The sequence below is a fragment of the Crotalus tigris genome, unplaced genomic scaffold, assembly GCF_016545835.1.
Source record: "Crotalus tigris isolate CLP2741 ecotype Arizona unplaced genomic scaffold, ASM1654583v1 scf7180000018923.2277400, whole genome shotgun sequence".
Taxonomy (NCBI): domain Eukaryota; kingdom Metazoa; phylum Chordata; class Lepidosauria; order Squamata; family Viperidae; genus Crotalus; species Crotalus tigris.
Window position 1 is genome coordinate 1,412,260 of NW_024097276.1, and position 19,397 is coordinate 1,431,656.

Genomic DNA, 19,397 nt, shown 5'->3' on the forward strand with positions numbered 1-19,397 from the left:
AGTCTCTCTTTTTTTAGGAATTTCAACTCATCTTGAGTAGTTGCAACATTTCCATCCTTGGAATTCTAACTATCACTGCTAAGAATTTATTCATTCTTTTTTTTTTTGATAACTTGGGTATGGTTTTGATAATACAGGTAGCTCTCGACTTACAACCACAATTGAGCCCAAAAGTTCTACTGCTATGCAAGACAGTTAAAAGAGTTCTGCCCCATTTTACGACCTTTGTCACAGTTGTTAAGTGAATCACTGCAGTTTAGTGACATGACTGTTAAGTGAATTTAGCTTCTTCATTGGCTAAGCTTGTCAGAAGGTAGTAAAAGGTGATCACATGACTTGGGACACTGCAACTGTCATAAACACATGCCAAGCATCCAAATTTTATCACATGATCACAGGGATGCAACAGTTGTAAGTGTGAAAAACGGTCACACTTTTTTCAGTGCCATTGTAACTTTGAACTCTAAACGAATGGTTATAAGTTGAGGACTATCTGTAATACAGCAAGATTTAACAGGTAAGTACCGTATATTCCGGCGTATTAGGCGACCCGGCGTATAAGACGACCCCCGAGTTCGACGCCGGGTCGCAAGACGATCGACGCCGAGTCGCATATAAGACGACTTTCTAGGCATGCGACTCGGCGTCGATCATCTTATACGCCGGAAATGACGTCATTTCCGGCGTATAAGATGACTTTCTAGGCATGCGACTCGGTGTCGATCATCTTATACGCCGGAAATAACGTCATTTCCGGCGTATAAGATGATAGACACCGAGTCGCAAGCCTAGAAAGTCATCTTATACGCCGGAAATAAACGTAGTTTATAACGTTATTTCCGGCGTATAAGATGACTTTCTAGGCATGCGACTCGGTGTCGATCATCTTATAAGATGATCGACATCGGCGTATAAGATGATTGACACCGAGTCGCATGCCTAGAACGTCATCTTATACGACGGAAATAATAAATAAATAAATAAATGTTATGATTCGGCGTATAAGACGACCCCCGAGTTCGGAGGCTGTTTCATCGTTCTCAAAAGTCGTCTTATACGCCGGAATATACGGTAATACATTCTGCCAATCACTGTATCTACTCTAGGTCCACAGTTTTATAGAAACTGAATTTCAGTAAGAATTGGAATGATGTAATAATGCAAAATCGTATCTTTTTATTACAACACAGTTATAAGAATCTTTCTCAAGGATATTAAAATATTGTTAAAACTGTGGATAATCTTGACTATTATTAAAGAAAACAAAGTCTTATAAACCCATTTATACCACTAACTACAATTTAAATTAATTAGGTTACTGAGTTGAATAATACAAACCCTCCTCATGGCAATACTAAAAGCAAAAGAGAAGCATTAAAATCCAAGGCACAGTGACAAAATAGTGTTCTCCATAAATTTTGGACTATAACTCTTATAAAATTAATTACAACCCACATTGGCTCAGGCTGATATGAACTTATAAATATTAAATAAAAGGAAGGCATATGAAACAGATTACATACTGCACTCCAGCATGAAACAAATGACATATACTGCACTTTCTGTAAAAGGCAACCACTAAACATTCAGTGCATTTTAAGTTTCCTTATGATCCGAATTTTAACTTAACATTATTTTTCATTTATAGGCTGGTGTAGAAGAATCTGAAATCATCATATAGTTCTAAAATGCTTGGTACACTGATCTATTCTTAATTATTGGGTTTTTCCAAAAACATTCCCTAGTTTGGGAAAAGAACAGTTGAGTTTTCCATATAATAGATTATGGGAGGGAAGGTCCCTCTCTTGATTCAGCAATCATATCAAATTGGGCAGCCCCACTAATTCAGAGTAAATCAGGTTATTTCTAAAGTTCAAGATCCAGTCCTCAAATCAAAATGGATGATTTCTCAACCATCCTAGTAGTAAATTGAGGGAACTGATTATTTAGGATTCACTCCTAGATACAAACATCATAGGGAACTGTATAATCAGTTTTGCCCTAACTACCTGCTTTCCATGAAGTTGGTAATTCTATGGAAGGTAAGAGCTGGATAACAACATTTAGGGACAGATGAAGAGTAAAGAAAAACTATGCTTATTAAACATCATAGACCTATATGGATCCATATATTTTCATGATGGCATATTGTTTATAAATTTGAGAACCAGAAAGGGGGGAAGGGATGTTTTTCTCCAGGCATTCTAGATCTTTCATGCTTCTAAATCATATACACTTACATCCAACTCATTGGGTTTTTTTATATAGTGAGAGTAAAAGGCTTTTAAATAATCATGTAATTAAATTGAGAGTATCTACAAATATTGAAGTTATCAATAACACAGAGAAATAATTATAGGTCACACAGGCAAAACAAATGTTGTAATATGTGTATCCGCTTTGTTCTCAATTTTTTCTCTCTAGCCTCTATAAAAAATATTCCTTTGATATTTCATTTCACAGCCATTTAATATCATTTCATATCTCTTTACAACTAAATTTTGTTCACTTCATGCATAATATAATTTATATATGAAAAATATAGTAGCTCCATTTAAAAAATTGCTTACAATTTAGCAAAGCTTTTAAAACAGACAAATTCAAATGTTTTATTTGTACATAGAATGTACATTAAGCATGAAGAATGGTATCACACACAAAAACAAGGTGGCATGCCAATTAGCAAATCATACCATAAGCATATTGCCAGGATATGCATTAAAAAAGTTAACTGCACTTTAATACCCTTTAGAAAATCCATTTTCATCAGAAACAATATTAAAAAGAAAATATTCAAAGATTTAACTCATTACAGTTTTAAAATATTTATCTGTACAAGACTTATTTTTTCCTGCAACAGATATCTATTCCACTGGGAATATACAAAGGAAATATCATTTATATTACTCTGGTATACATACATAACATAAAGAATTAAAATGATGAAGAACATTGCACCATTTATCAACATACATATATTCCTCTATGTTCCTTGTCCACATTCAGTTGTAAGTACATACACTTTTAAGGTAAACCAGGGAAAGGAAGTCATTAGGGCAGAATGGAAATTTCCTTTCTAGTCCTCAATTTCTAAAAAAAGAGAAAAGAATCCCACTTTTGTATGAATGATGAAAAATTCACAGCACAGTAAACACTTCTTGGCAATAGAATACACATGTGTTCTGTTTTCAATTATTCCACATCATTCTGACCATGTGCCTGAAGCACAAAAAGACCCAAAAATAAAATATCTCACTGCATTGTAGCTGCAAGTTATTCTTCAGGCAAGTGCGTCTTTCAATTCCATGCTTCTACTTGGCATATTTCTATAACTTCCTCATATTACTCTTCCTCTGAATGAACTAATTAATTGAAAGCAGTTTGAAGTTTCCAGGGCAAACTGCGAATTCAGAGTTTGTAATATTAAACACTTCTGTAAGTAGATCATGGCTGGTCATTCAAAGCATCGTGTCCAAAACACGTAAGATGGAAGGAAAAATATGCTTGAAAATGAACGATTTGGAGGAAAAGAAAACAGGCTGTGGAAAATAACGTACACCTCGTTGAGCTTTGGAGGTTTCCCCTCCATCCGCGCAGCTTCCTACAGGCAAGACGGAGGCATCTTTGAACTGTAGCACGTGGCAAGCAACAGCTCCCCAAACGCCAAGAAGGCGAGGGGAGAGATCTTCTCTGTGTCTAGCACTGGGGGGAGAAGGAGACACTGCCCCCCCCTCGCACACTGACGCAGCTGCCAAAAAGGAGGAGCCTGCGGGTGGCAGGGGGTGGTCCCTTTGTAACCCCGACAGCGGAGTGGGACCAGCAGGAAGAGGAAGGCGGGTAGTCAGATGGGGACACGCATTAAGAAAACACCCTCCTTTCCTTCAACCAAGGAGCCCGCATCTGCTGAGGCGCTGCCCAGACAGTTTTCCCGTCCCCTCCCTGCCGAACCGGGAGGGGAGGGGAGGCAAAGCCACCTCTCCGGTGGGTTCAAGGCGCCTCCTCCCTCTCGCCTCCTGCAGCTTCGCGCTGTCACGCTTGGACTATTTTTAGCTCGGCGCTCGCGGCTGTTCCCGGCCCGCCGATCGCCTCGTGGTCCCCCGTCAGTCCGGGGCTACCCAAGGCGGCAGGGGCTCCAGGTCGACCCAGCCGGTCCCGCCGACCCGTCCTCCCCTTCGCTGGGCTCCGGGTGCCCGCTCCCGCCACTCGCCCTTACCCCAGCTCTTGGCCGTGCGCCCCAGAAACTCTCCGCTGTTTCGGTTGTAGATAAATTGCCGCCACTCGGCCATAGACTGGTGAAACGGTTTCTTCTCCTCCTTGGCCATAGCTGGCAGAGTCTAAAATGCGAGCGAAAGATGGGCAGGATGGAGCGGCTGCTTCCCGGGCACCCGAGCGGCGACGGTGGAGACCCGTTGCAGAACGAGAACGGATCTTCCGAACCGCTAAGAAACTACCCCTCAGGCGCCCGGCGGGAGAGCAGAAGAGAGGAAAGAAAAGAGGGGCTGGGCCAGTCACACGCACCGAACTGCGCTCCTCGCGCCGCCTCTCCCCACCCCGACTTATACGTCAATTCTTGGAAGAGCCAATCGCTGCCCGCGTCGTCTGGTAGTTGTGATCACCCAGAGTGCCCTCTACTGGAGGAACGGAAAGCGATCGAAGCCGAGAGTTATCTGCTCCAGAGCGAATCTTGAAAGGAGAAGCGAGGAGGGGGAGTTTCTACAGGCTCCTCTCGTTTTTTCTTCCCATCCTGGTATCGGGGGAGAAGAGGTGGGCTTTTCTGCGTGCGGTGGGTCGCAGTGCAGCCGGGGCTATAGGTTCCAGGGGACAAAATAAGGGAAGAAGACATCGCTCTGCCCTTTTATCACACTTGCAAGCCATATATGGCATGAAATGTTGCAGGACTTACCCCGAAAAGATTATAGTTAAGCACACACTCCCTTTTGTGTCTAAACTCGGCATATTAGAATCTAACGTAAGCAATATAACCTACGGAACAATATTCAAATAAACTTACTAGTAGCTTTCTTACACTCCGTGTTTTATTAATATACTTTCAAATTATTTTTCATGTCTATAGAGTTCTCAGTTGAAAAGCAAAATCAGTTCTAATATCCTGACTCCTATTGCATATGCAAAGATTGGACGGTTAATTTGCTTGTACATGCAGGTGTAAACGGAGCTCCTTTCAAAACAACTTGGCAAGACTACAATGGTTGTGTAACCAATCATTAGGAGGCAATTCCACGCTATGACAAACACCATAGTATTTGTCATGTTACTGCCTATATAACAAAGCTGAACAACCATTACATTTCTACGTATACTACTGTGAGGAGAATGCTGTCTGCCTTGCTAAAAATAAAGCAAAGCAAATTAAAGCAAAACATGCCACCATTGAAATGGTAAGGTGGGACCTTTTTTTATAGAAATTTTTATTGAGTTTGATAGGGTTGGGAAGGGCTAGGATCTGGATAGGGATTAAGGTTCTGGTGGGGTTAGGATCGGGATTGGGGTTAGGGCGGGATTGGAAACAAGATTGGGATTATCCCCCAATAATATTTTCAAGCTTTAGCAAGCAGATTGTTGTCTGGGCACATATGTTCAGTTAATGTTGATTAATATAATGGTAGATAGCTGCTGTAGTTATAATAAACGATAATCATAAACAGTATCAGTTGGTCAATACATATCATTGTTCTTACTAATATATATTCAAGATAACATATCGCATTCATTTCTCGCTCATTCGTTTTCCTAACCATTTGTAAAAATTATCCCGTGTTCTAAAATAAACTGAATCTTCTTTCTCTTTGAGCAATACTGTTAGTCTATCCATTTCTGCAAATTCTAAAATTTTCTTAATTAGAATTTCTTCAGTTGGTAACCTTTCATTTTTCCAGTACTGGGCAAATACTATTCTCACTGCTGTCAGTACGTGCAGTATTAAATATTCATTCTCCTTCTCATACTTAGCTCCTAATATTCCTAACAAAAACAGTTCTGGTTTAAAATCTATCTGTCTTTTAGTCATCTTTTCCAGCCATGTGTGTATCTTAAGCCAGAACTTTTTCGCTTTAGGGCATATCCACTAGACATGGTAGTAAGTGCCTGGCCTTTGTTTACATTTCCAACAATTATTCGAGGCATTTTTAAACATTTTTGCTAATCTTAACTGGTGTCATATACCATCTATAAAACATTTTATACAAATTTTCTTTATATGAGACTGCTTTGGTCAATTTAAGGTGGGATCTAAGATAGTAAGATAAAAGTGCCATAGACATTTAAACTGCCTTACTTCAGGCTCCTTTTAAGTTTGTAATATTCCCTCAGTTATTACTAGTGTTATCTCAGGGCAGTGTGCTGACTCAAGTGGAGTATGAAATGCTTCAATGCTAAAGCTATCACTTTAAAACTCCTATTGCTCCATTGGAACATCACTTTCTTCCTGTAAATTTGTCTGCTTGATATAGCTACTTCATCTTGTTGCCTGATACAGCCAGTCCCAGCTTTTTGCACTATGTCATGGCAAAAGAGGAACTTTATTGTACAACCAGGTTTCCATTCTCATGAGCTTGATATGAAATAGTGCTTACTGGATAACAAGAAAAAAACAACCAAGTAGCAGATTGGAATATCTTAGGTCAACTGTTTACTCAATAAACAGAGCAACATCTACTTACAGCATAATAACCCAAATGGAATAAATGCAGTTTTTCCTTTTTTCTCTAGCATGTTTTATGTTTCTTTGGAAATTTTTTGTAATATATATGAGATCAGGCTATTAGAGCTAATCTAGGCAGAACATAATATTTAATTTCTAGGGAACTGACCCTTAGGAGTTATCAAGACTATAAGCCTCTTGTCCTGAGCTAGGTCTTGACCTGTTTCTTTGGTAGCTTTTTATCATGTTTTCTTCTGTCTTGAAATAAGGAATTTCCACACCCTGTAATTTCTTACATGACCAGGTATATAATAAATGTTTAGATTAGTTTCATAGTTCAACATAACTAAAAGACAGTGTGGAAATGACCATCTTTTAAGGTGAATACCAATCATCGCTACAGGTCCTCAACTTACAACAGTTCAGCTAGTGACAGTTCAAACTTACAACAGCACTGAAGTGACTTATGACTGTTTTTCACACTTAATGACAGTTGCAAAATCCCTATGGTCATGTGATCAAAATTCAGACACCTGATAACTGGCATGTATTTATCATGGTTGCAATGTCCTAGTATCATGTGATCACCTTTTGCGACCTTCTGACAAGCAAAGTCAATAGGGAAGCCAGATTCCCTTAACTACCCTATTACTAACATAGCAACTGCAGTGATTCACTTAACAACTATGGCAAGAAAGGTTGTAAAATGGGGCAAAATTCACTTTACAACTGCCTCACTTAGCAACAGAAATTTGGGGCTCAATTGTACTCATAAGTCGAGAACTACCTATATTGATGTAAGAGGTCCTTTACAGAGCCTATAGGGGGCTATTAACCATTTCACTGTCTGATAAATACTATATTATATTGTTCTCATGTTCTACTGCTGCTTCATGAAAATTGGAATACTGCTTATGGCAAATAAAGATCTGCTTGAAAAAACAATGTTTCCATTTATCAAAAACTGATTAGATTTTATAAGAGATGGTCAGCATTTGATATTCTTTTCATGGAGACTGCACCCTAGAAGATACTGAAGAGTATCTCCAATGATGTAAAAAGAGTTGTAGAATGTTACGCTCTTTTTTCATAGTCATAGGTTGCCAACATCAAAATTATAGCCTTTTATTTTTCAAAAGCATGCAGGACTTCAAAAAGTAAATGTCAAATGTGATCTCTGTAAGTATGCCAGAGCATATAAAGCATGTCCCCTTTACTTAGTGACATTTACCCTTCCAGAATATGTCCTGTGCATGCGTAGACTATTTACTCTGAATGTGCTCAGACACATAACAAGCTTTCTTTTGCAGAACATGCTTTGGGCATGTCAAGAATATTTGTGCTGGACATGCCCAGACCCATAATAAATTTTCTTTTGCATTTTTTCATTGCTTGCTGAAGGGTTGGAAGGATGTGTATTTCCAATTAAATTTTGAAAACTTTTGCGAACAGATTTTCCTTTAATATATGAGATTGAATGAAAAATAATGTTTCCAATGTTATAAGTCTTGTGTTTCCCCCAAATGAAAGGAAAGCAGCACCCAATACACACTATTGATACAATGGGCAAAAATTTGGTGAGATTTTCAGGATGAGGAAAGACTGCCATATCAGAAACTAAATATAGTTTTCAGATGTTCCTGAGTCTTGTTCACTGCATATTTTTAACTAATATATGCTATTAGCAAATGTTTAAATTAATGTCTAATCTGAAATAATTTTTCTTGTAGCAAGCAATCCTAATCAAACAGTTACTTGTATTATACCAGAAGCTTATTTTCTGATAGGAAAACACTGATAGTCCTGTTCTGTTACAATTGTTAATCTCACCTTTTGCTCTGTCTTCTGCCCCAGCCCTCTTGTAAAACTCTGGAACTAGATATGAAAACAAATGTTGTTTATAGTGGGGAATACATGTAACAATATTCCCAGAAAGCATGATTTTTAGTCTGTAGTTGTATCCGTAAGTACCTGGCAACTTTTCTTTCTTTTTTAATCTGCTTTACTGGAACCTACTGTGTATCCTTCAGAAAACAGAAAATATAATTAGGTCCTTTCCTGTTTCTTTCTTTATAGTAGAGTGTATATCTCTGGGTGTGTCTTTATATTTAATTCTTTCCATACCCTTCATACCTTTTCCTGTGAAACATTTAACAGGAGAAAGATTAAGGCCTAAATATATTCTAATTGAATCCTTCTTAGCATTTTCTTGCTGCTGTACTGTCGTATAGAACATTTGCATTTTACTGAAACTAAAACAATAAATGTACAAGTCGTTTCCCAGGATATAGGCCTTACTATATGCCATAGAGTTGCATCTAAGAAGACATGAATGGACTTTTCTTTTGTAACAAATCAATGGTCTGAAGGGCAAATAGATTTACACAGGGCTTTTTTTCTCATAGAATGCCCAGAACGGAGTTCAAGCACCTTGTAGGGTAGGAAAGGCAGGTTGTATGACGAGTGTGAGTTCCGGTACCTTTTTTTTTTTTTTTTTAGAAAAAAAAAACCCAGTTGCCTAGGTTTACAGATCCAGGCAACTGGCGGACTTAAATTCTAGCCTATCAGTTGCAGGAGGACACATGTATCCAGGGGTTAAAGATGAATTAAAAATAGAAAGTAGTTTTTACCTCCCCCAATTCTTAGCAAGGAGCTCTTCCAGCAAAAATCCTCCTTTCTCCTTGTGCATTTTTAACCAATGATACCCAAACATATTTTATTATGTTGCACATCACTTAATTGTGAACGTAATTTCTAATCAGAGGTTCAGGGCGGGTCTACACTTCTAGCTTATTCCAGCACAAGCACACACATCATTTCTCAAGGACACAAATGCATGACCTGGTTCTCCACCACCTTCCACCTGTCCTTTCTGGTTTCACATCAAAAGTAATCTTTTTAGTTGTTGTTTTTTTACAAGTTTACCAATGGAATGATGAAAAGCTGGGCATTTTGTTTGTTTTACAAATTCATTGTTAGAAGAGTGGAATAATAGGCTTGCTTTGGTTTTTTATTGTGTACCCAGTTGAAAATGATAAGAATTCTGCCACTTTCCCCTTCTAGCCCAAGTAATTGCTTTCCTTTCTTTCTCCCTCCAGAAAGGGGAAAAGATATGGAAAACCAAGCCTAAACACCAAGCCATCACCATGACCAAAGCAAAAGAAAGTGTTGAAATCCAGAAACAGATTTCTTAAAGCTGGCTTCATTTCCAAAGTACCAGAGGGCAGGACAAGAAACAATGGCTGGAAACTGACCAGAGAGAAAAGCAATCGAGAATTAAGGAGAAACTTCCTAACAGTGAGGATAATTAACCAGTGGAACAGATTGCCTTCAGAAATTGTGGGTGCTCCATCATTGGAGGTCTTTAAGAAGAGACTGGACAGTCACTTGTCTGACATGGTATAGGTTTTCCTATTTGAGCAGGGGGGTGGACTAAAAGACCTCCAAGGTCCCTTCCAGATTATTCTATTCTAACAATTCCAGCCAGTTTATAAACAGGAAGGGAAGTGATTGAAGAATGCACTGTGGAAAAGTCCTTATTAAGACACAGATATTGTAGAACTTATTTATTAATATATTCCATGACTTCTCATAATCTGTGAACTCATTCTACGAGTCAAAGGTTAATAAGTGATGAAAATAATAATATAAACAGCGAGGCCAAAGAAGCAGCATTAGAAATGCAGGAGGAGCAGTGAGATGTGCACTGCAATTTATAATAGGATGTTCCTGTCAAGTTATCTGCTTCTAACAATGTTTTCCAATTGCTAATGATTCTTAGCAGTTATGTCATGTAATATTTTTATATTGCAATAGCATGTGACTCACATGTAGATATTATATATAAATCATAACATTTGTTTTTTATTCATACAAAATAAGCTATGCAAAAACGGAGTTATTATGAAATAAACATTAATAGTAGTGGTTTCTTCAGAGAAAACATTTTTACATTTAGAAATTTTGTAATGCATGAAGTTGATTTAAATACTAAATAGTACAAGAGACATGCTTCTACAAAGTATCCACAACAATGTGAAAGACTTCCCACTCTAAAGCAAGGATGAAAACCTTTGTGTCATTGTAAAAGAAAAGGTCTGGCTGCCTGCCATTGAATCAGATGAGTAGTGCCCAGCAAAATGGAATCATTGTATAAATTCCCATAAATACTCCCTACGCATCAAGGCGAGGCTCTGTTCTGACATCAGAACAATGGTGAGAAAACCAAGCAACCAACAGGAAAAAATTGATTCAAAAGCTCAGTTAACTGTGATAGCAATTCTGTTCTAACATAGTTATTTCATTTATACTTATGGTTGTAAATTGTGACTTTCATTACGCCCTACTGCTTTTGCATGGATGAATCGACGGATATATAGATGGATTCATGAATGCATGGATTTATGGATGGCTAAATGTATAAACTTTACTACAGTTATAAACCAGCATAATACTGTGTTTTAAGCAACTGTTTATGTAGTATACTTTATAGGTTGAAGTTGTGGTGATGGATTTCCAAAAAGCTATAATTTTACAAATACTTTTATAAATAGTAAGTACAGCTTATCATGCTCATAAATCAACTTACTCTTTTACAACATTCCTGCAAAATTCAGTTTGAAGTATGTTATGCAAACATAATTTGTTGGGTTTCTTAGTTTTATAGGACAGTTTTTACAACATGATCTAGTGGCCCTAAATGAACACTTATGAATCATAAGAGACTCTTAATAGAACTTGCATGTATTGATTCCTGACAGGGACTTAATTGATGGAGATAGCTTTGTATCGCTGAAAAAGAAAGATAAATTATGCCATTGATGTAAGGTATTCTTGTCAGATTTATTTAACTCCACTATAAGATGTTCATCACAATCTACCCACATAATATATTTGCTACACTTCACAATGATAATTGGGGTTGTAATTTGTCACTAAGTGATGTGTTTGTAAAGTGCAGGATCATGTGACCATGCTACTTAGCAGTTGGACATTAGTATTTCTAATTGCCATTGCTAAGTGAATCACCTCAGGTTGTGAAAGGAGGATTTCATGTGATAATCTTTTGCAACCTCCTGCTGGCTTCTCCATTGACTTGGGTGTAGGAAGCCAGCAAAGAAGCAAACAAATGTTGATCACGTGACTGCACAGAAGCTTATTAGCTTGTATTTGGATATTTGCCTGAGCACTGCAAACGCGTAAATGTGTAAAATTAAAGCAGCATATAATAACTGTAACAGGATATTGATTTAATCAAGTTAATATGGATGCTGATTTATTTCAGGTTTTCTACGTCAGCTAACTGCAGGTTAATGGAAAGAATGCTTACGAAGAAAGATTCAGCTATCTTTGAATGTTGCACAGCAAAAATTCCTGATGCTTTTTCACAAATATGGATAAAATCAGTAAGTAGTTCAATAGCAGCATCTATGAAATATAAAAGAAAAAGTTTATTTTATGAAGTCAAAAAGGACAGTATAAATGTTTTGAAGAACTTTCGTCCTGTCTCCAACCTCCCCTTTGTGGGGAAGGTTGTAGAGAAGGTGGTGGCGTCCCAACTCTTGCGATCCTTGGATGAAACGAATTATTTGGACCCTTTTCAATCTGGTTTCAGGCCTGGCTACAGCACTGAGACTGCTTTGGTCGCACTGACCGATGACCTCTGGCAAGCCCGGGATAGGGGTCATTCCTCTATCCTGGTGCTTCTTGACCTCTCAGCGGCTTTCGATACCATCGACCATGGTATCCTTCTGCGTCGTCTCGGAGAGGTGGGGGTGGACGGCACCGTATTGCGGTGGTTCTCCTCCTACCTCTCTGACAGGTCGCAGTCGGTTTTGGCGGGCGGACAGAGATCGACCCCTAGGCGCCTCGATCATGGGGTGCCTCAGGGCTCGATCCTGTCCCCCCTCCTTTTTAACATCTACATGAAACCGCTGGGCGAGATCATTCGGCGACACCGGGTGAGGTATCATCAGTATGCGGATGATACCCAATTGTATATCTCCACCCCGTGTCCTTTCAGTGAAACAGTCGATGTGATGTGCCGGTCCCTGGAAGATGTGGGGGTCTGGATGGGGGTGAACAGGCTTAGACTCAACCCTGACAAGACCGAGTGGCTCTGGGTCTTGCCCCCCAAGGGTCATCCTGATGGTCCATCATTAGCCCTGGGGGGGGTAAATTTACCTCCCTCAGTGCAGGCACGCAACTTGGGTGTCCTCCTGGACTCACAGCTAAATTTGGAACAACATCTATCGGCTGTGGCCAGGGGGACCTTTGCCCAGATTCGCCTGGTGCACCAGTTGCGGCCTTATTTGGACCGGGAGGCTCTACTCATGATCACTCATGCCCTTGTCACCTCAAGACTGGATTACTGTAATGCGCTCTACATGGGGCTACCCTTGAAGAGCGTTCAGAGGCTGCAGTTGGTTCAGAATGCAGCCGCAAGAGCGATTGTGGGTGCACCAAGGTACACCCACGTGTCACCTATCCGTGAGCTGCACTGGCTTCCTGTGGGTCTCCGGACGCAATTCAAGGTGTTGGTTATCACCTTTAAAGCCCTTCATGGCTTAGGACCAGGTTACTTACAGGATCGCATACTGCCGCATAGTTCCCAGAGACCGGTGAGGTCCCACAGATTGGGCCTCCTTCAGGTCCCGTCGACCAGACAATGTTGGCTGGTGGGCCCTCGGGGAAGGGCCTTTTCTGTGGTGGCTCTGACCTGGTGGAATCAACTTCCCCTCGAGATTCGAACTACTCCCACCTTGCCGGCCTTTAAGAAAGCCATTAAAAATCTCCTGTTCCGGCAGGCCTGGGGTTGATGCCCCCGGGGGGGCCGGGATACGACTGGACACACTGTATGAATGCACTTATTTTATTGTTTTATCGTTATATTTATTGTTTTAATTTTGTACGCCGCCCTGAGTCCCTAGGGATTGGGCGGCATATAAATTTTTTTTTTAAAAAAAGTGTTCATTTACCTGAAGTGAATTTGACTCTGTCAAATCTACTTTAAAACTGAGAATGGTACATTTTTTCTAGTAATGCCTTTGTTTGTTCCTATTGAACAATCTTTTTAAAAGCAGCAATAAATATGATTGTATTGACTCACTGTCCTAGCTACTGTTTGGTTGAGATATACTTTATGTAGGTGGCAAGTTACTATATTGTAACTGAAAAGAGATGTTACTTTTTAACCAACAGCTTATTCATCATTATAAATTTGTTTCAGAAAGGGATTGGATAAATTCATATATGATAAAGTTAATACTATTGGTCATGCTGGCTAAATCTTAGCTCCAGGACTGGAATCAATTACTGTTTGAATATCAGATGCTGGGGAACATAAATGGGAGGGAACAACACTCCATACATAGGACAATTCTGCACTTCCTTGCTACTCTCAGATACCAACCCCACCACAACATACAGCGTTGCCAGATTCTGTGCAGCTGCACTTAAAATTTGTCAGAAGATAACCATTTTTAAGGAGGACTCAGTATGTCATTTAGAATGCTCTGTATTATGATAGATTTGTTGTGTTTCCCTGTAACCATTTACAAATCATACCCCTTCTTTTAAACTCTTTTTTGATCTTTATATTTAGCTTTTTGTTTCTAATTTTATGCCTTTATGTATAATTTTATGCCTTTTAGTTTCTTGCACCCCACCCGCCTTATACTGGTCTTTGACTATAGTAAAAATTTGATTTGATACACATTGTGATATATCAATCTGTTTGAATAGGCCCTGCCATTATGATCCATCACCTGTATCCCAAGTGCTCACAGGTAGAGTCAGATATGATGACATTACAGAGAACTCTTAGAACAACAACTGATCATGCAGTAGCTATTTTTGGAATCAGGAAGGGTAAGCACTTGCAAAATTAACTTCTCTTCCTCTAAAATTTGAAGCTCCAAGCCCAGCAGAGGAAGTCCCTGCTGGCTGCCACTCTAACCTCAATAAGTTCTGGCTTGAGCAAGAGTAGAAAATGTAAATAGCTACAATTCAGGAGTAGTCAACCTTGGCTCTTTTATGACTCCTGGACTTCAACTCCCAGAATTCCTGAGCCAGCTGTGCTAGCTCAGGAATTCTGGTAGTTGAAGTCCACGAGTCATAAAAGAGCTACGGTTGACTATCCCTGAGCTACATCTTAGAGGTACTAAATAGATTTCTAGTCATATTGAGTCTGACCTTAAAAAAAAAAACCCGTTCTGATTCATTTCCTCAACCTGCCCATGAATGTTTAGTATCTCTTTTACCAATGAGATTGGGATGCTCACAAGGAAGGGGCTATTAATTAATTAGCCTCTCATACAAATGCAGTAGGCTTCATCTTCCCATTAGTAATAAGAATTAACGCATTACTGTTTGAAGCATTCCACATTTACTCAATTTCTTTTGGAGAAGAGTCCAACTGCAGGGACCAAATTTGAAAGGAAGAAGATGAATGAAATATTTTTTTTATTTGAATAATGCTGAATCTTGTCCCATATCAGATATTCAACTTTTAGAGTATGAACGAAACGGTGAGAGATACAAGAAAGAAACTTCAACCCTGACTTGAGTTTATGTATGAATCTGCATGTTTATGCGTATTTAAATAATTTTATGTAGATATGTTCATTCTGTCTGCATTATTTATATGTTATTACAACTGGTAATATCACTGAACAGTACTGACCACCAATCATCTGTGAAGTTTACTGCATGTACTAATGGCTCTAATTTTTAAATTACTCTAAATATTGTATTGTTTTTACAGACATAGGAAAGAGCTGGTGAAAGCAGTAAAAATATTTACCTGAAAATAGTTTTAAGTCAAAAGAAATTCTTTATATTATTTTTATTTATTTATTAGATTTTTACCTGGCCTTTGTTACTTTTTAGTAATTCAAGGCCGTGTACATACCTAATATTCCTTCCTTCTTCTATTTTCCTTATAGCAGCAACCCTGTAAGGTGATTTTGGACTGAGAAAGGCTGGCCCAAGTTCACCCTGCTGGCTTTCATGCCTAAGGCAGGACTAGAACTCGCAGCTAGCCACAACATTTGCCTCAAAAAAACAAAAACAAAACCCTTCGGTGGATTCTTCTTTTTAATTTAATGGCTAATGTAGATGATTATGGTGTTTTATGATAGTGTACTTTTTGGCTATGATCTTGCAATAAACTCATTAAAAATCAATGGTGAGTTTTATAGTGCTCTTCTGATAATAATACAATATTCCCATCATACCATTCCACAGTAGACTGAGGCATGACATACAAATATATAATTATAAATGGTTAGTTATTTAGAAATGAAAATAATGGAATCTAGATACTTTCCTCAATGGACTGAAGATAGGAATTATTTAAACATTTATTGCAATAATATTTCCAGTCACAATATATTTCCTGTTAAATATCACTTCCTTTCTAGTACTATTAGATTTTTCATTGTTCTTTCAAAAAAATAGGATAGAGGCTATTTTTAAGCAAGCAGGAAAATCTTGAGAATAATAGATAATTAAAAACACTATTTTTATAAACAATGAATGGATTTGCTGATAGCTTAAGAGACAATGAAACTTGAAGGTTTCTAATATATTTGCTTGATTTATGCAACCTTTCTCAGTTTGGTACTTTGAACTGTAATAATGCTAAGGTCTTACTTTCTTAGTAAACCAGAAAATAATAATTTAATAACAACCACAATATTTACAAATGTCAACGTGAGTCACATATCTTATCTTGAAAACTATTACAACAGACCTATAAAGAAGGGTACCAGGACTCCTTACAGCAGCGGTGTCAAACTGCCGGCCCACGGGCCCGTTGCATCATGCAGAGGCCCACCCCACCCCAGATCCAGCAATGCGAAAAAAGTCATGATACGTCATGACACATCATGTGATGCGGCGAGTTTGACACCCGTGCCTTACAGTTAAGCCATTTTAATGGCTTGGTGCCCTCACACAATCTCTCAGAGGCCTATGCATGCATATTTTTTCTTGTTATCCCATCAACATGTTACAAGGTATGGAAAAGATCTGAAGGCAAGGCACTGTCAAGATGTACTTTTGGCACTCATTTTTGGGCCAGATGAAGACAATGGTACCCTGCTTCCTATTTGCTCTTGTACAGCTTTGCTGGGGGGAAAACATGAGTTAAAAGAAAATGTAACAGGTCAGACAATTGCCCCAATAATATTACAGCACAGTAGAATAGATATACATGAATCTGCTTATCCCTATATTCCACTTATTTATTTTAGAATAGATATTGAAAAGATCAGCTTGTTGGATCAGTTCATAGAACAAAACTACTACCAAATGTGTGCACTCTTGTAAGGCTAGTTGAAGTCAGCTACTAAACTTAAAAGAGTAACTTCTTTAAAAAGCAAAAGCATTGTACTAAAGGTATCCACACTTCTCAAAAAATGTAAGAAATCCTTGCAGAAAAGAAAGCAAGTCAGAGAAGCATTAGAAATATTCAGATGCCAAATTTGGATGACTACTAAATGGCAGCAAAGCAATGCAGAAATTTGCTGACATCTAGCAGTTGTCTAGACTTTTGCAGGTCAGGTTTCATAGCTGTAATTCAGGAGGGTCACAAAAAGTAGAATAATGATGCTCTTACTTTGTCTAAAATGTAAATGAATGAATCATGGTATTTTAACACGTTGTGGAAACAATCTTAGAACAGAAACAATAGATATGAAAATTATTGCATTTTGGTAGCAATGTAACAAGCTGTTGCATTCAATTAGGTAAATATTTCTATTCTGTGTTAATGTATCTGCCCTATCTGATAAGTTAACAGCCATTTCATATACCTCTGTAGATACTTTTCTTCTATCTAGTTATCCAGTTTTATACTAATGTCCAGTTTCATAACTTTCTAGAAAGCTATGAGGTCAGTTATTGAAATTTAAGTTTGTGAGCCTTTGTGGAGTTCATTAGCTTATGAAAGTTATCACGTGGAACAACGGTCCATATGCTTTAGATTCCATTGCCTTATCTTGGTCCAAGGGCCCTGCCCTGCTACCCTGCAGATGCTTTGAAGCCTACAGTTTCCAGCACCTGCAGGGCATCTAATGATTTCCCCCTCACTACAGTGCTTATTCATAAAAAATGAGCCTGAAAGAGCTGACCCAAAAGATCAGTTTTTTTCTTCTTTCATGTTTCCTGCATTTTTGAGTTTTGCAACTCATTGCTTCTGGAGAGTAGATTGCTTGTTTTGTTTGCTCCAAGCAAAAGGTCTCCATTTTGTATTATATTGTGGCCTGATCAGTGGTGGGATTCAGCCAGTTCGCCCCTGTTTGGCACAACCGGTAGCTAATTTTTTGTTGTCCAGGCCCAGAATGGACTTCCAGAAGCAGCATCCACACAGAGAACCAGTTGTTCACATATTTGAATCCTATCACTGGGCCTGATACTGTTTTAGTGTGATGAATAAATAGCAGGTCAACTTTCTTCCACAATGCCTTTCTGACTTTTTGGATGGAGCAGAGGGAGCGCTGCCACCTGGTGGCCAGTCTTCAGCCAATAAATCCTTTAGGATTCAGGGACAATTGATTCAAACCAAAGTGAAACATCCAAATAATTTTATTGATTTTTTTTTTTAAAATAAGACTTTTTAAAATTCTGTCTTTATTACTTACATAAATAACTCAAGACAGCAAACATATCTAACATTAATTCCTGCTCCTATTTTCTCCAAAACAACAATCTTGTGAGGTGGGGTGGTCTGAGAGTGACTGATTCAAAGTCACCCATCTGGCTATCATACCTAAGTGGAACTAGAACTCAAAATCTCCTAGTTTTTAGCCTGGTGTCTTAAACACTAGACCAAACTGGTTCTATTATCTATATACTACTGAAACTCTTGTCATTACCAATAACTGGGCGTTGTTGCCATTACCAATGCTCTGCCACCCAGAATAGCCCCACAGCGAGATGGCCGGCAAATAAATTTAACAAATAATGGATTGTAGTGCAACAATTTTTGAACCAAGATACTTCAAATGGGTTAAACAGCGGTCCCTAACCTTTCTGGCATCAGGAACCAGTTTTGGAAAAAAAATTGACTTCCACAGACCAAGGACAGATGGTTTTGTGCACAACCTAGATCCCGTTCATGTGCAGATGAAGCTTCGCTCACTCACCTGCTGCTTACACAGCTGGTTGCTAATGGGCCAGGGACTTGGCTGCGGCCCAGGGGTTGGGGACCCCTGGATTAATGTACAGAATGTGTCCAAAATCCAGGACCAATGACTCCCAAAGGAATGAGATTTGGAAAAGTGTTTCCAGCTGTTTCCAGCTGTTGCTGTGGTCAGGCTGTTGCTGTAATCATGATGCCTATTTTGAAGATTCCATGACAGCCTCCCTGCCCATCTTGCAATCCCTTATTGCCACCCCCACTCGTCCTGCAGCAAGGAATGGTTGCATGATGTAGCTCTTAAAGAAGCAGTAACTTGAAGAAGAAGAAGAAATAAAGGCTGGATACTGTGGAGATGGTTAGCAGCATCAAATTTCAGGTTGTGCTGCTAACAAGTAGGCAGGCTTGGTCGCTCAACAGCAAGACACTGGTGAAGCGGGCAGAGCAGCACCTGCATTGCATGAGAAAAACACATCTTCCTTCCCCTGTCCTCCGAACTCAGACAGCATTGTGACAGGTGTCGGGGCATGGGAGGCCTGGCTATAGCAGTAAGACATCACCTGAAAATAAGACCTGGTGCCTATCTTGGAGGCA

The 19,397-nt window shown here is 39.0% G+C and overlaps 1 protein-coding gene and 1 long non-coding RNA gene across 5 annotated transcripts in view; one reads left to right on the forward strand and one right to left on the reverse strand.

The window, feature by feature from the left end:
• The window catches only part of ATP1B3 (ATPase Na+/K+ transporting subunit beta 3), a 30,206-nt gene extending 25,731 nt beyond the window's left edge, over positions 1–4,475 (reverse strand). The window contains exon 1 of the mRNA XM_039357433.1: positions 4,214–4,475. Within this exon, the coding sequence (XP_039213367.1) occupies positions 4,214–4,322 (109 nt within the window). The 5' untranslated portion in view covers positions 4,323–4,475. The remainder of the gene's footprint in view (positions 1–4,213) is intronic.
• A 169-nt stretch (positions 4,476–4,644) lies between these two features.
• Positions 4,645–15,846, forward strand: LOC120314393. 4 transcript variants are annotated; one of them, XR_005558421.1, is made up of 5 exons: positions 4,645–4,764; positions 5,165–5,399; positions 9,760–10,000; positions 11,946–12,066; positions 13,890–15,846. It is a non-coding gene; the product is annotated as an uncharacterized LOC120314393 (long non-coding RNA). The 4 variants fall into 4 exon arrangements; XR_005558420.1 differs by lacking the exon at positions 4,645–4,764 and having other exon boundaries at positions 4,778–5,399; XR_005558422.1 differs by lacking the exon at positions 4,645–4,764 and having other exon boundaries at positions 4,778–5,399; positions 14,405–15,846.
• Positions 15,847–19,397: the final 3,551 nt, after the last annotated feature.